This window comes from Pholis gunnellus (assembly GCF_910591455.1).
Source record: "Pholis gunnellus genome assembly, chromosome: 6".
In the NCBI taxonomy this organism is placed as follows: Eukaryota; Metazoa; Chordata; class Actinopteri; order Perciformes; family Pholidae; genus Pholis; species Pholis gunnellus.
This window is the reverse complement of record NC_136532.1, coordinates 15,030,414-15,047,188: the sequence shown is the minus strand read 5'-3', so window position 1 is coordinate 15,047,188 and position 16,775 is coordinate 15,030,414. Positions and strand designations below refer to the sequence as shown.

Here is a 16,775-nt window from a genome sequence, read left to right as displayed (position 1 = left end):
TTGGACCTAGAAAGATCAGCAACAATGGCAGACATCTCCTTCTCTCCACACCAGCAGTGATAACTATCCAGTGGTTTGTCCACTGTGAACGCACTGCTTTGGGAAACAGAGCAGCAGCAGCAGTGACCGTGGGGGCAGGCAGACTCTGATGGAGGTAAGTCACCTTCAGCTGGACTTGAGGGAAGGTTGTGGCTGTTTGACGTGATGTGACAGGGGATTATTGACGGTGCAGACTCACAGCTTTGCAACTTCAAACAGAAGTGAGCCTGAGTGTCACTAACAGGTTGCACAGAACTGAGTGTGTGTGATTTGTCTTGATGTGGCTTACACACAATGTTTTAGATGTGTTTGTATTAATGAAGTAAGGAACTAAATGCAGACATGGTTCATTTTAGAACCACACTGAGTAATGTCAGTTGTTTACTTAGTTCAACATTCTGACTGAACCAAAGTTTCTCGACATGGAGGCAGTACCCAGTCTATTGCTACTTTTAATTTGCTGGCTCAAGGTAAAAAACATCTCTGAATGAAATGTCTGCTTTCAACAGTTTATTTGTAGAAAACTGCCAATCATGTTCTTTACTTTCAGCACAGCCATTACTGGACACACCATTGTTTTTGACTTGGTGAAATAACAGGGTGCAGCATGGGGCTTTATTTAAATGTTGCGCTGTACACTGCAATTTGGAAAAATAAATGGCATCAGACAAAGAGACGATTGCTGTATGTGTTTAAGAGCGTGAATTAAGTGTGTCCATATGTCCCGCCATAGTAATTGGCCCTAAAGCTCTTGAATATTCCTGTGATTTTGCATTATAATTAATAGCAACACAAGGAAGAGATGTGTGTGGGGAATAATTCACCCTTTGTACAATCTCCCAGTTTTAGAAGAGTCACACCTGCGTACAGTAGTGTTTGTGTTGAGACCTGTGGGGAACATGCTTTACTGTACATTGCGCTGGTGTCAAAGGGAATGGGTACGTATAGGGCACATGCTCAGGCATGTTCAGCTTTGCTCTGCACTGTAACTTATTGTACAGAGATAAACACAGGGGAGAGACAGAATCACCAGGAGAGGGTGGAGGATGAAAGAAGCAAAGACAGGTCTCTTGTATTGTCACAGCAGAGAAAAGCTGAGTTATTTGTTTTCCTTACAGAATTCCCTTTGCTGATGTAAATATCTTGACTCCACAGGTCGTTTTTATATCTTTTATATTTGCAATTGTATCGTGGGAATTGATGCAGCTCAGTTCCATATCTGTAGCGTGTGACAAACCATTGGAGCTGTCATGACCTGCTAAAGTAGACGCTTCTTAAAATAACTGTCCCAGATATCCAAATGCAGCATCCTTTCATGAGTGAGGGCTCTGAGAAGTGCAGCATCCCAACATCTTTGTGAGTCTCAGCTCACAAAGATGATGATGTTGCAGAGTTTTCAACTTTTCAGCCATTATTCAAATAAACTTCCTTAAAAGGGAATTATATTCTGATAGTATGTGAATCAGCTGAGCAACTGTGCACAGCAGGTGAGTAGCAGACGTGACTTTTGTGAGTTATGACACGTCAAACTATTGAAAGAAGCATGCCGAGTTTCCCAACAATGATTCATTTAGCATTTCATGGTCAGGGAGCTTTTATTTTGGAGCTGAGAGCAAGTATCGCATGCAGCAGATATTTCCAGCTGTGTTCACATTATTATAGACCCCTGAAAGTGAGCTCATTATGTCTCCTCTTACTCCCACATTACAGCAGCCCCACACACACACACAAACGCACACACACACACACACACACACACAAAGCCACAGCAGATTAGGAGGATGGTTATGCTCCAGAATGACAACCTTATCACCAAGTCTTCAGCTTGCAGGGTCAATGGGCCCCATTGCCAGGAAAGGCCTCATTCTTTTCCGCCTACCTATGCACGTCATTCCACTTTGATACCGTATCAAACACAAATATATAAGACAGAGTTTTAAGAAATGGTGCGGTGACTAAATGTGACTATGTGAGAAATGCAGAGGTTAGGTGAGTTGATGTAAGACTTCTCTAAGCTACTAAGTTAAAAAACTGTTTATCTCTAATTTGTCTTTAGGAACCAAATTTAATGATCTACATAACACATTTATTCTAATTGTATTATTTTGACAGCAAGTGTGCCTTCCTCAGTGAAAACTCAATTATTGTACATATGATAATCTGACACCACACCAATTAAAGCTTTTAAGACAATCAATCAAGTTAAAATTCTATATCGATGAGGTGGTCATAAAAGACATAGCCAGTTCAAAACAAGTGGCGGGTAATGGATGGGCAATAATTCAAAATGTCTAAAAATACTTCCATTTGTAACAATCCATTTTTACTTGCTGTTTTTAGAGTGGGATAAAAGCCTTAGATGTAAATATTTCATGACTATGGAGCTGGCCGGCGATCTGCAGTATCTAACTAAAGACACATACAACTCTTTAAAACAACTTCTGGACTCATTCCAGGGCAATAGATAAGTTTGAAGCATTATAGAAAAGTGCAAAGACATATTGTAATGCAATAATCAATCTTGGATGGATGGATGCAGCTCAATAAAGAAATATAAAAGGAAATTTAATATATTTAATTTTAGGGCTCCTTAAATTCATGAGCATCAATTCCCATCCTCGTTGCAGCACTAAAGCCTCCCATTTAGACTCCATTAAAAATACATTTTCCTCTATACTCCAGCTGCCAAGGTTATGCAAATGCCTGTACTACAGGAGCAGTAGTTGGCCAGCCATACAAACCCAGTGAGTAGTGCACACAACCTCCTTATCTATTAAAACCTAAGGAGGTTGATTGTTTGATTGACCTAATGTCTCATTCGGATGCACATAATAGTATCTGCATGCAATCTAATTTTAACAGGGGGTCCTTCACTAAAAGCTGGCCTTTGGTCTAAGATGAGGCCGCACGGCTGCCAATAGGAGACACCAAGATCGAATTAACGAGCAATAAATGTTTTACTTGCAAAATTCAAGTAAACATGCCTTTCTCTGGATCCAAACCCCTCAAACAGAGGAGATATCGTTTATTGTTTACAGCACAATAAAAAACAGTCATCATTGTATAATGCAATGTCAGCTCCACAGAATATATCTCTCTCTCGCTCACACACACACTCAGTCTTTCCATGTCTCTCTCTCTCTCTCTCTTTCTCCGTGCCTGGTATTCCATCTCCTTCATCTGAGGCGGTAATGAGTGTCTGCTATTCTGCTCTTCAACATTGAAGCCCTATTCATGCTCAATCTCCTTTACAATGCACTAAAGGGATTACCCAATTAGCTGCTATTGGATGCCATTGTGCGTGTGTGTGTGTGTGTGTGTGTGTGTGTGAGAGTGTGTGTGTGTGCGTGCATGTGTGTACATGGTCAGTAGATAGATGTGTTAGCAGTGAAAGTGAAAGATAGATTGCTGTCTGTACCCAACACTTCATTCCCAGTTGATGTTCTGCTGGAGGCCACATTACTCATTCCCACAACTCAGTCACAATGAGTAAGACACAAGATGGGCAAGTGTGTGTGTATGTGTGTGTGTGTGTGTGTGTGTGTGTGTGTGTGTGTGTATGTGTGTGTGTGTGTGTGTGCGCGTGCGTGTGCGTGTGCGTGTGCGTGCGTGTGCGTGTGCGTGTGTGTGTGTGTGTGTGTGTGTGTGTGAGACTGGGGCCTTGACGGGCCACAGAGAATGACAGAAAAAACAACAGAGTATTACTTCTCTATAATTCAACCAATCAATCAGACCATTATTCCCCCTTGCTTTAATTTGTGAGTTTAATTTCCACTGTGTCATGCCTTGGATAATGGCAGAAGCCTGCTTCATTACATGTGAATCATCAGTTATTTTGTGTGAACCACAAACCAATTCCAGTTTTCTAATGTATTCCATCACACTGGGAGCAATATGTTCAGCGTATACATTTAGAGGATCAAACAGCATAATGAGGATTGATTTTGATGTCTCCTCCAAAGTTAAAGGTGCAATCCAGAATTTCTTTAATCTAAATTTTAGTTAACGTGTTTAATTGTATTCCTGGCACTTTGGTGAATGTTCTTAAACAGAATTTATAGCATGCATATAGGAAAATATTTGCATGCTATTTTACTTTATCTTTTAAATATGAACTACAATTAATTTGGAGAGACTAAAATAGAGCCATTGATTTACTAACAACCTTTGCTTGTAAAACCACAGTCTGCAATAGCTAATGTTGGCCCACATGTTGATGAGCCAACAGGGATGTTGCAGAAATGTCAATTTGGTAGCTTTTGTACTTCAGTAGTCGACTTCTACCGTAAATCTCCGTTGTCAGACATAACTGCCAACACTTGAACATACAAAACAAAATGTGCTTTCATCTCCATTATCTCACAATGATAACTGACATTTGACAAAAAGGACCATGGTGGATCAGCTGCCTAAAGTTAGTTTTAAGTCTACAAGATGCTGTAGTTACATCAGTCAAAGGTATTGGCTGCCCATAAACATGACAAACTGTTTCAAAATGTGCCTTATTGGGAAAATGAATGGGAGGTAACGTCATAGGGAATACTATTTGGCACATCCTGTGGCTCTGGAGGCAGCACACACAAGTCAGTTGAAAAATAACCCTGGTGATGTCATCGAGGTCAATTTGGGCCTTGAGACTTTTTCACATTTCTGACATAAATCCTGTTCTCATGGAGTTAAAAATACATGAGCATTTACTGTGCATGGAGGGTTTAAAGAAACAATGCTATTGAGTTCCATTATGGAAAGTGTTTTTGCACTAAAAGTCAGGATGCCTTTTGACCATTGACAAGCTTTCCTCACGAGTCCTCCGACGTTATGTTAAAATGACAATAATGAAACCCTAAAAAACATAATAATAAATGGGGTAAAACATGTAAAAACACTGTGTATGAAATTCTGTGAGCGCTTAAGACGGCACACATGAACAAAGAACCATAAGCTGTCTGAGACTGACCTAAAAAAACAGACACACTGAACTAGATAGATTTCACATGCATCTGTTCAAAATTACCATAAAGACAGTGAGAATTAAAGAGATGCCATCTGGCACCGTGGCAGTGAAGAGGTACAGTGAGAACAGAGGAGAGTTTCATGGTCATTGTCAGACAGGTATAAATCCTGGACCTTAATAGCACACTGCTGCCTTCCACTGGCTGTGGAAATGGATTGGCCATGCCCTCGGAGGGTGTTGTTATGTGTGACTGTGTCTGCATGTGTGTGGAGGGGGGCCGGGGGTGTATTGTCAGCTGGTTCTGCGCGGGACAGGGCTTTGTGTCAGGCAGGTCAGCTGGGGCTCGAAAGCTAGGACGACACCCCCGCTCATACACACACACACCACCCACTGCTTACACACAGACACACGACAAACAAGTACACACACTCTTTTGTTCACAGAAGAAGAAAAAAAACATGCATCCAATCAGATATAGGATTAGATGTATGCATGCATCCACACACCAGCGTTCCCATCTCACCAAAGGTCTTAAATCACTCTGTCTACTCAAAAGCCGCGTAGTCAGACCATTCGTACTGCTCATTAACATTTGCAATAATGGAGCAATGAAAAGACTTTCAAATCACTACAATATTTGCATCAAATAGAAGTGAAACTGACAGATTCTCTCAAGCAAGGGAGTGGGAACATAAAAGTGAAATGGCAGGATGATTGTCCAGTCCAATAGGCTTGTGGGGCTGAATTGGACCAATTGAAGAACAATGGTAGTCAGCAGAAAGGATGAGTGAGCGCTGCTGCTGAAAAAGATTATGGTAGATCTACAGAGATACTGTATGCGCTGGGTCAAAAGACTTTGTGAAATATGATGTAATGTGATGTAAACTTTGGTGCAATGTTAAACGATCCCACAGCATAGGGTCCTGCTGCTTCCCATTAGTTTCACTCTAACAAACAGATTTCTTCATTGATTTTTGTGCGACATCAATGAATCAGTACTGTTCAATCTGTAGATGCATGGTAAAGCTGTCTGTTTTCTTCACATTCCGAGAAAGTATACCTTTACGCGTGACTAAAATGGGTTCTAAGATTTACACCTGTTTTGTCGGCAGCAGAGCTTCGGGGCAATATCTCTTCTGTTGTTGTTTGTTCATTTGGAACACAGTACCTTGTATATCTTCCTGTCGTGATGTGTGATTGTATTTCATCCACAAGGTGTTTTGTCATGTACTCTGTGGGTTGATGAACGCTCTACTGCCTTGGAGAGACTTGTGCGCCAGCAAACAGACCGTGTGAAAGTGTGTGTTGTTTATGTAGATGTGTAAAAGTGTGTGTGTGAGAGAGAGTAAGTCTGTGAGTGTATGTCTGAACAAACAGCAAAAAGGCGGGATGGTGGTAAATCACTATAAAACCGAAGCTCTCCAGCCTTCTCATTGTGAGGACTAGTCATTTATTTAACACTCAAATATGGTCCTGGGCTGTTTGGGGAGAATACATCAACCGGCACACAAGAGTCCACACAAAGAACGGCACACTTCAACAGACAAAGAGCGAAAAAAGAGAGGGCAAGCTCCTTTTTTCTCCTTCACATGAAGTGTTGTTTGTTCGGGGAGGGTGCAGGGCACCGAGTGGGACGGCTGGACGGAGGGAGGGACTGATGGAAGGAGGGAGGGAAGGAGGGGGCGAGGATGAATGGTTATTACACAGTAAGTCGATGCACAAACGGAGGGTGTCTGTGGGTGATAGTGGGGAGAAGAGGGGGGTACACGGGGGGGGTGTAAAAGATCTTTTGTGAAGGCTGGGAGTTAATCACTTGAGCGGCACACGCCAGTTCTATGGGAGCACATGTTGTACACTGGCTCCCCCGGGGGGAGCAGGAGGTCCCAAAACACACCCACACACACACACAGAGTTGAATTTACATGTCAGTTATAATGCAAAGCTGGGTACGGGCCATCTAGAAAGACCCACCCCCTCCACAGAACAGTTAACAGACCCTCCTGGCCGCGGTGATAGTGTGAGGTTTGCATTTGCTGCTGATTCATTCAAGGGCACACACGCACAGATATACACACATGTCTGCATGCCTGTTCAATTTCTCCAGGACTGGATAGATGACTCTGCAGGGGCCTTGCTAGAGATGGATGCTTAGATTGACCTGGCAGTAAGTACAATCTATTGTTTCATTACTTCAGTCCCATGTCAGTGGTGGATGCTAATATCTGAGAGTGATAGTGCCTTCACTGGAGTTTAGATTTAGCGGCAGACATCCAGGCACAGTAGAATAGACATTTACATCACTGGTACTGACTGGGGGACTGCTTTGTAGGTACTCATTTAACATTAACAATACCATTACTCAGTATTTTCAGCGGTTGTTTACTTTCTAGAATATGTTTTGAATTTCATCCTGAATGAAACAATGAAAAAGGAAAAATGAAGCTGTGCTGCGCTTCTTTCATGACTCATGCAATTAGGGTTGTCTTTACTTCCCTATATTCACCTTCACTGTCGCTGTCTTATTCTGCTGTAGAAACCACTCACTTCCCCACTTTGTCTCACTTGCTGTCTTTCTCTGATGCTCTTATTATTCTCCTCATGATGGAACATCTATTTTGTACATGTTTCATCTCACTTATCATTGTTTTCTGGGCGATGATACGTGACAGCCTTGATCAGCTCTCCCATCAAACACTGACAGCTAAGCATATCCTTACAAACACCACCGTGCAGCCAATGATCATGAATAAGCCTCAAGCCAAATGCAATGTACACTAATATGTGACTTACAGCAGGCCATTAGTTCCATGCTTTGTTGGTGTGGACATTATAACATGCTTAAAGGCAGTGGACCAGGTGGTCAGGGGAGCCCACAGGCCTGATCAGTCAGTATGGAGCCCTTTGCTACAAAGTCACTACTTTTCCCCTGTGGGTTGGAGATCATGACTAGCAGCATCTGGGGTCCGGTTGTCTTTAAAAGGGAGGGGGGGGGGGGGTAGCAAATAGAGAGCATCACTGTGTAGTACCTCTGTGGATAAATGTCCTTGTATTATAAGTGAGAATGTTAACAACATATATCCAGTCATGTTGTGTTCTTAATCTAATTGTTATTTCATCATTCGAGCCAATCACATTAATACAAGTCAATATTTATGTGTGGTCATACTGTGTTTAAGTAAAATAGCAAATCCAACATGTTGTATTCAGATGGCAGCACCATCCATGTGTTGAGTAGTCTGTAAGTAGCCCAACTGCCAGTTTGTTTGGAGGAAGGGCACCCAAAGGTTTTTTTGTTAAATTCAACGGCCCAGCCATAAATCTAGACACACAAAGCCAGGCAGAGTGCCAAGATGGATTTTTTTGTTTGTTTTGCAAATGTGTACACACCTGCTTCAACACTGCATATTTGGACTGAAAAGGAAACAATATAACTTAACAACACTAAAACAGCATCAGATGAAACTATGACATTGTTTCTTTTCTTTTCATGAAACACATCTTCTGTTTAAGGATCAACAGCTAACATTCTCTGTGTTTAATGTGTATTATCCCTTTCTTGCCTTGTAGATGGAGCCATTGACAGTTCTTCTCTGGGGTCATGAGCTGGTTCTTCCCTTCACTTCTGTGTAACTTCACCTCCTGGACTCCAGCCGCACCCTCCCCTCACCTATGCCTGCAGGACCATGGGCAGTGTCAGCAGCCTCGTCAACAGCAACAGCCTTAACAGTAAACACTACAAGGCATCTGAACATCGGTTAAAAAAGGGAATCAGTCCTCATAGAAAGAGTGGAGGTTGCAGCCTTGACGAGCTACTGAAGTGTGGCTTCACTCAGGGCTCCTCGTCCACCACTCAGCCCCCTAAAGGCCTGTCGCACTCCCGGTCAGGTCGAAGTGAAGATTTCTTTTACATCAAAGTATGTGCCATCCGATGACATTAAAATCATCTTAGTTCCTAAGAAATACATTGCACATATATGAAGTTACAAATCATAACATGTGTATCCTGTTCCCTATAAGGTGAGCCATAAACCGAGGTCAGTATACCATCGAGGGGCATCAATGGAAGATAATGCAGGTGGAAAGAACAGAGATGGGGGACTGCAACCCAAACTGCTGCTCATGCCAGGAAAAATGACTGACAGGGTGAGCAAAATGTCCAATGTTTCCACTCTCGTGCTTCACTTAAATGGTCAAATTGGAATTTAAAGTAAAAGTACAGCATTTTGGGGAAATATCTATGCTTTCCTGCCACGTGTTATTTGAGAAGATTAATGACAAACTTACATTTGAACAGTAAATGTGTAGCTGAAGCCAGTAGAGGGTTAGCTTAGCTTAGCTTAAAGACTGGAAACAGGGGGAAACAGCTAGCCTGGCTCTGTGCAAAGGTAACAGAATTAACCTATCAGCAACTCTTGTATTTGTTTATACTGTACAAAACCAATACTTAATAGATATATCAGATATTAACTATGATTATAATTTCATGTCCATTTTCATTGCCTCATCAAATTTAGCTTTGCTGTGCTTTACTTGACTGGAACAGTTATAGTTATTCTTACAACAATTTAGAAGTCTTGTGGCAGAACTGCAAAAGACTTTGAAAGCCTCTCAGTGAAGTTGAGGATAAAACATGCACCGCAGGTAGTTTAATTGGTAGCAACCATTCCTCACAACCTGTGTTGAACCTTCCCAGCTTATTAATCACCCCCTCCCAGATTAATGACCTAAGAATGCCTTGATCTTCTCAGTAAAGTCATTTCTGTGCCAAGAATACATAGGCAAATGGAGTCTCCTTCAATAGGTCTTTATTCCTCGGGGGCAGGAGGCTGAGAAAGGAGAGGAATAGGAAGCAGCTTTATAAGAGATAGAGCAGAGAATAAGAGAGAAAGGAGAGAGAGAGAGAGATCGGGGGCCAACGAGAGTTTGAGGGATAGAAAGAGAGAAAAAAAAATTAGGAAAGGCATCCCAGTCATGAAGTCAGTGAGAAGGAATGCTGAGCTCACAAGCTTTACCTCTTACACTTCAGCAGTAGCTCATATTATTAATATCATAGAGAAGGGCTATTCATCTTTGCTCAGACAGCACATGGGGGAGAGATGTGGGATGCAGAGGGGAGGAGAGGAGGACAGAGCGGAGGGGAGGTAGGGTACTGCTTGTGACATTCTTGGACAGCACAGATGGGGCATGCATGGAGTATAAGTTCATTTCTGAAATGAGTTTTCTCTTTTATGACAGTCTAGTGAATTTTACTTGCAACTACTGGCTTTTAATTCTGACAACTTGTAGCGAAGCAATCCTGCACACTTCAGTGGTTCTATTTCCAATATGAAAAGACTTGATAAAAAAAGAAAAATCTATCCCTTTCATTTGTACAGACTTCCACTATGTGACAGTATTTATCTCTGTGAAAGCCAGTCATTATGATTTCCAAGTTTCAGAATGTGACTCATCTTTGGCTCTCTGTACTCCCAGTATAAGCTAAGAGGAGCCACTGAATATAAAATCGAAAATTGGGAAGAGCACCCCTGATGATGTGTCATTTCACTCTTCTAGACCTCTGCTGAGAAGTCATTGGTGCGTTCCACTGCCTTCAAGCCTGTGATTCCCAGGAGTACATCCTCCACAGAGACAGGCCACAACAGCCCGGACATCCTTTGTCCTCTGGAGAAAGCAAGGAGCCCCGATAACAGACACAAGCAAGACACCTTCTCAGGTCTTTATCCATATTATATTGATAAACGGAGGCCTTAAAATTAGATTATTACAAGTTGAACTACAGATTACACTAAAGTAAAATGCCTTCTCTTTTATTTTTAGGGACTCTCTCCGACTCTGGACGTAACTCTATGTCTAGCCTGCCCACCCACAGCACCAGCGGCAGTCTAAGTGCTTCCACGGGCCCTGTCAGTCACAGTGATGGCAGCTCAGCTCCTGCAAACAGCCTCAGCACGGGAGTACGACCCAATTTCCCTCCATGGGTCAACGGTAATGGCATTAACCTTGACTGTAGCTACAGGGCTGGTTTAAACTGCGGCGGGTTGGCATCTAAGGCTAATGGGGATGCTGGCTCCCCGCTTTCTGCAGATGAGCCAAGCGCTCTCTGTGAAAATGCAGGTGGGATTCGGTCCCCCATTACCACAGATGAGTCACTGATTGAACGTTTGGAACAAAGGCTACTGGAGAGAGAGACTGAACTGCAGGAGCTACAGGTATCAAGCTGTCACTTTACTAAAAGAACAGCATGTGCACATAATCAAGATCAGTGCCTCTTTATCAGTAGTTAGATTGTACAACTGTGATATTTTTTACTGAGATGTCTTCACCTTACAATAGGTGGGTTTTGAAGACAAGGAAGCAGACACGTGCCAGCTGTTTGAGGACAGACAAAGGTACTGTGCTGAGGAGATGGAGGGGCTGAAGCAGCGCTGCTACACAAAGCTAGGGCAAGTGTCCCAAATGGCCGCAAAAACCCAGCAAGCACTTCAGCTGCAGGTCAGCCAGCTCCAGGTTGGCACACATCCTCTTTTCTTTCTTGTACCCCTGATATCTGGTTCATCTTTATCCAACTTCATTCCCCCGTTTCAATGAATTAAAGGGACAATTTGGTACCCTTTTGTGTGGATGTCCAATCATTATCAATGGCAAGTGTAGTCAATTGAAGCAATAAATTCCTCAATGCGTGCTATATTGACTGAAGAAGCTGAGTTCTCGTTCTTGAGGAGCCATGCCGGCAGAGCCTACATGTGCATTGAGAACAAGCTTCTGATACCCGGAGGGTTCCCGCCTGCCATATCCTCTTGCATGGCTAATGCAGCCGCAGCAATAGCCTCGGCCTCTCTCCGCTGCATTTCTTCGGCCTTATACTCTGGCTTGAATGATTACGGCTGAACATCCGAGTCAGCCAAAACACATTTTTATAAACGTAGCTTGTTTGCAACACTAGAGAAGAGAACAAGGAAGTTCTTATTTTGAGCGCTATCTAGAGCATGTGCGCCCCCTGCCGAAGACAAGAAATCCATGCTGAAATAGCCTGTAATACTTCCTTTCATATACAACTTTCACATCAAATGACAGATTGTGACGCTCCGAACTGAGGAACATATTGCTTCAATCGACTACATTTACCATCAAAACTGATTGTACACATAAAAGGTGGTGAATTTTCACTTTAAAATACAGTATTATACCTTCATTTCATTTGAAAAAAAAAAAGGCACACCTTAATGAGTGAAATGAGAAATGAACTCTTGTACAGGCGGAGAAGGAGAGGCTTCAAGATGATGTCTCAAAGCTAACCCGGGAGAAGGATCTTATTGAACTCAGACTCAGGACTTATGCGACAGAGAGCACACAGCTCGCTCCGACACTGGAGGAAACTCAATGGGAGGTGAGTCATGAGTCGAGTGATATCAGTTGGGTTTGAAACCTTGTAGCATAGAATACAATCTGGTACAACCTTGAAGGCTGCTGAGGAGGTGTGGGAATATAATGCTCTTCTATCACTGGATGAAAAATCCACCATCATGTGTAATAAGAAACAAATCCGTCATAAAAGTGTTCATTTAATAGATTATTGTATATAACCAATGGTTCAAGTGACTGCGTGTAATGTGAAAGAGACCACTTGAAGGGATGAACCTACAGAGAATAATCACCAACTGCAGTTCTCCTCAACGCAATTGAGCTTTTTAGCATCTTTCAGCTCATTGTTTTGGTTTTATGGCCCGCAACTCTACTGTTTAGGTTCAGTATCAGCGCTCTCATCAGACCCGTTTGCAGCTATTTTGCTACAAACAAACAACTGTTTGATCCGTGTCAGCTGGATCCAAAATAGGAAACTGTTTAACACCTCTACCAACAATGCATTTATGTGTTTGCTGGTAATATGTCAATTTTGTGTTTACAGCCGGTTGAGCAGCCTGCAGATTGTTTCAGTTATTTAAATATTTAGCTGGCTTTTGGAATTACGTAAAAAAAGTAGCGTTCATGAATTCTATTGTCATATTATATTTTACAACGGAATATAAGTCACTAATACTTACTGTCCTTCATGCCATTAATGGCCAAATATTCTGCATCTCAGTGTCACTGTGCTGGGTGGTATCATTATGGGGGATACACAAAATCCATAATTGTAAAAATATACAGTAGAGGAAGCCTTGCGCATAATTAACAGTATAACAGTATCCGTTGATTTTTTTTTTTTTCCTTTAACTGCCAGTGTGAGGTATGTCATACACTTTATTACTCTGACTGGTCCATCTTCTTCATTGTCCCTGTATGAATGTAGGTGTGCCAGAAGACAGGGGAGATCTCATTGTTGAAGCAGCAACTGAGAGACTGCCAGGCAGACGTCCACCGCAAGCTAAACGAGATAGTCTGCTTCAGAGCATCACTGAAGGAGAACGCAGCAAAGATGGAGATACTCGAGAGACAGAATAAAGACCATGATGACAAACTGCGCTCTCGCACCATAGAGGTTGAGGTTAGTCAGTTCATGATTCAATGGCAATTCATTCTAGCATGGCATTCAAATAAGGACGTGGGAATAAAATGATGCGGAGTGCTAATAAGATCAAAGCACTCAGCACAGAGATACCTGCTATTATGTGCAAGTGCTACACTCAACTGTGACCTTCAAAGACTTATATAATCACAGTCTAAATAAGTGAGCTTATTTTACACTTCATTTGATTAGACCCTGTTACAGCAAGCAAAATAGTCTGCTTAATTGCTGCCAATGTCTGAAAAGTTTCCATTTTGAATTAAGGTGTGCCAAAATGAACTTCAGCGCAAGAAGAATGAGGCGGATTTGCTGAGAGAGAAAGTGGGCAAACTGGAGGAAGACATTCAGGGAATGAAACCGGATCTTGCCATGGCCAAAGAGCGGAGGCTGAAGCAAAGTTTGCAACTTGAGGCCCATGCCCAGACCCAGGCCTTGGAAAGACTAATCCAAGGCTCTGACAACCTCGCCCAGGGCCATGACGAGGAGAGCAGCGGACGCATTGCCACAGAATCACTCCAGAGAGAAGTGGAGAGACTGAAGCAGCAGTTCAGGGAGGAGAAGGACATGCAGGAGAGGCTGGCTAACAGCTTTGAGCAGGAGAGACTAACGTGGAACAAGGAGAAAGACAGGGTCATCAAGTACCAGAAGCAGCTCCAGATCAACTACCTGCAGATGCACAAGAAGAACCAGGACCTGGAGAGGATCCTGAAGGAACTGACCGCTGAACTGGAGAGCCGGACAGAGCTCGGCATGGATATCAACTACAGCTCAGGGTTACAAACGTACGACGACGTTATTGCAACAGAGATTTAATGGAAGCACTCACACACGTTCAGTAAAAGTGAACTGGGCACTATTTTTTCACCACAGATATTTATGATATTATAACTGCTGGAGATTTTTCACTGCTACTTAGTGTTTTACAATGGTTCTTTAATAGAATGTGCACAATCTTGTGTATTTTGTTACCAGGTCACAAAAAAAACTTGAAGATAGCTTTTGTGAGGACACTGTTAGTAACTTGTTTAAAAGTAAACACTAAGTTATTTAATGTTCAAATGAGATTTTTTTTTTTACCATGTTGTCTAACAGGATCACTAGTTCAAATCATGCACACGTTTGTAGTTAAAACAACATTTATTAGTTGCTCAGTGATAGCTGATTTATTTGATTCATGATTAATTACTGGTGGTAACACATGAGAAGCATGATAGTGGCTTAACATCTGTCCCTTCCAGCATGGCAAATGGCAGTGATTTATCATCTGTGTGTCTGGGGTCCTGAAGATTGATAGACTTTGCCTCGTATATCCATGTTACTGTTTGCTCCCACACTGTCCATTGTCAGAGGGTTTGTGCATGAAAAACTATTCAAAACCATTTTATGAGTCATTTCAAAGCAATTCACAGGTCTTATGATGTGAATATTTGTTATTTCCACCAATGTAAAAGTGTTTTGCACTTCAAAATACATGTTTAAATAATGTATTTCCTTTCAATTTAAATCAACAGTGAAAAGTTAAGTCAATATGCACTATACTGCAGTAGATATATTTTATTATGTCAAAAGTATGTTTTCATCATTCTCTGGATGAACTCAAACTTTCTGTTACTGAGAACATTTCAACGACACAGTGAATTGATTCTGCAAAGCATTGCCATTACATGTGTCAATTCAGGTGATAGATCCTAATAACACTCATAAAACAACCATCACTCCACTGAACAGATATATCATTGACATAATATTTCATTATAAATTCAGGCTTGCTGTGTCGATGAGGTCAAACGGTTGTAGTTGAACTATAAAATCAAATTTAATCCATCTACGGACAATAGGTGGGCGGTGTTACTGCTTTGTCTGAGTGTGCATGAAAACCAGCACTTTGTTAAAGCAAACCTTATGCCTTGGACCTGTTCATTCCTGATACAGAAATGCACATAATACACCAGAGAACACCTCTGACAGATACCAAGGGCAAATGCAAATTTTGGGATTCACTTTCTGTTCTGTGTGGGTTTGGAGAGAGAGAAAGAGATGAAACGATGCGGGACAGAATACAATAATACAAATATTTTAAGAGAAAAACAAAGGAAAAAAGGGTGATTGTCTATCTCTCTCCCCGTTCATCTAACTTTGTGAGAGTTAGCTGGCACTGTTCCACTTGGAGACAAACAATCCTTCCTATAGCAGCAGCCCCGGACATTTGGCTCTACTATTTTGGAGCTATTCCACTTCCCACAAGGGCAAAGTAGTTTGTGAAGCAAAAGTTGAACTACTCCACCCACTCAATACTCGGGGGCTCACATAGACTATCAGGCAGAAATATATGCACACACTGCGCTGGTCAAGAATGTGTGGCAATCTCTGTAATGAGGCTGCTTGAGCTTGCTCAGCTACCCACCATTACATTACATTACCACATCAGGTCGGGAGAGATTTGGAGGCAGACAGACTAAATGGAACTATGAGGTGAGGTGCTGTAACCGAGGACACTCAAACTCAAAAGTGTTTTACAGCCCTTACTCTGGTCCTTAGCACAGAGAAGTGGTCAAATAGGGAAACAGCAAAAGCACGGTTGATAGTGCAGCTATGGCACTGGTGAAACATTCTTGGAATTCAATTGATGAAATGAAACCCAAAGTACATCTTTGGGTAAAAAGGCCTCAGTGAAACAGAGGGGGATATAATTGGAAATCAGTACCAACAAACATGCTAGGGTGCAAACACAGGTCATTTGTGCATCAGTGCTCGTTCTTACACTTTTGCTATTTTACTTTGCTGTATTATAAAACTCGGTTTATCTAAACAAGAATTTGACATCGATCTCAGGAATAATATTGTTCACTGAGGCTCTTTTAACCAGAGAAACACGACGGTCCGATCCATCTGTGTTCAAACATCAACAGACATATTAATCTGCTTTATGTTGGCTTTGAATGATTGCTAAAACTGCATGCACTTGAAAGGTTCATGGGTGAATACCTTTGATTGAGTACACCACATCACAATAGACATTACTGCGGCTATAAATATTTAGAGGTATTACATTCTGAAAAATGAGGTTTGACAAACTACTCTTTTACTGCACAACTTCACAAGCAAATGCTGGATTTATAAATAAATATGAATGTTATTGATATATATTCAAAGCTGTCTTCAACTGGGCTCTTTGTCAATCCCTCATTATCATTCTCCAGTCCTTTTGGACTTAAATAATGAGAAGATTGTTTTCCTACCCCGCCGAATCATATAATTTCTGCCTTTATAGTGTTT

General features: G+C 41.8%; 1 protein-coding gene across 1 annotated transcript; it reads left to right on the top strand.

Moving 5' to 3' along the window:
* Positions 1 to 8,676: 8,676 nt before the first annotated feature.
* lzts1 (leucine zipper, putative tumor suppressor 1) lies at positions 8,677 to 14,312 on the top strand (the record flags this gene model as incomplete). Its single annotated transcript, XM_079160853.1, has 8 exons — positions 8,677 to 8,907; positions 9,011 to 9,136; positions 10,547 to 10,706; positions 10,811 to 11,202; positions 11,327 to 11,500; positions 12,249 to 12,380; positions 13,284 to 13,478; positions 13,764 to 14,312. The coding sequence occupies 8 exons, from the start codon at positions 8,677 to 8,679 to the stop codon at positions 14,310 to 14,312; spliced, it is 1,959 nt and encodes a 652-aa protein (XP_079016979.1).
* Positions 14,313 to 16,775: the final 2,463 nt, after the last annotated feature.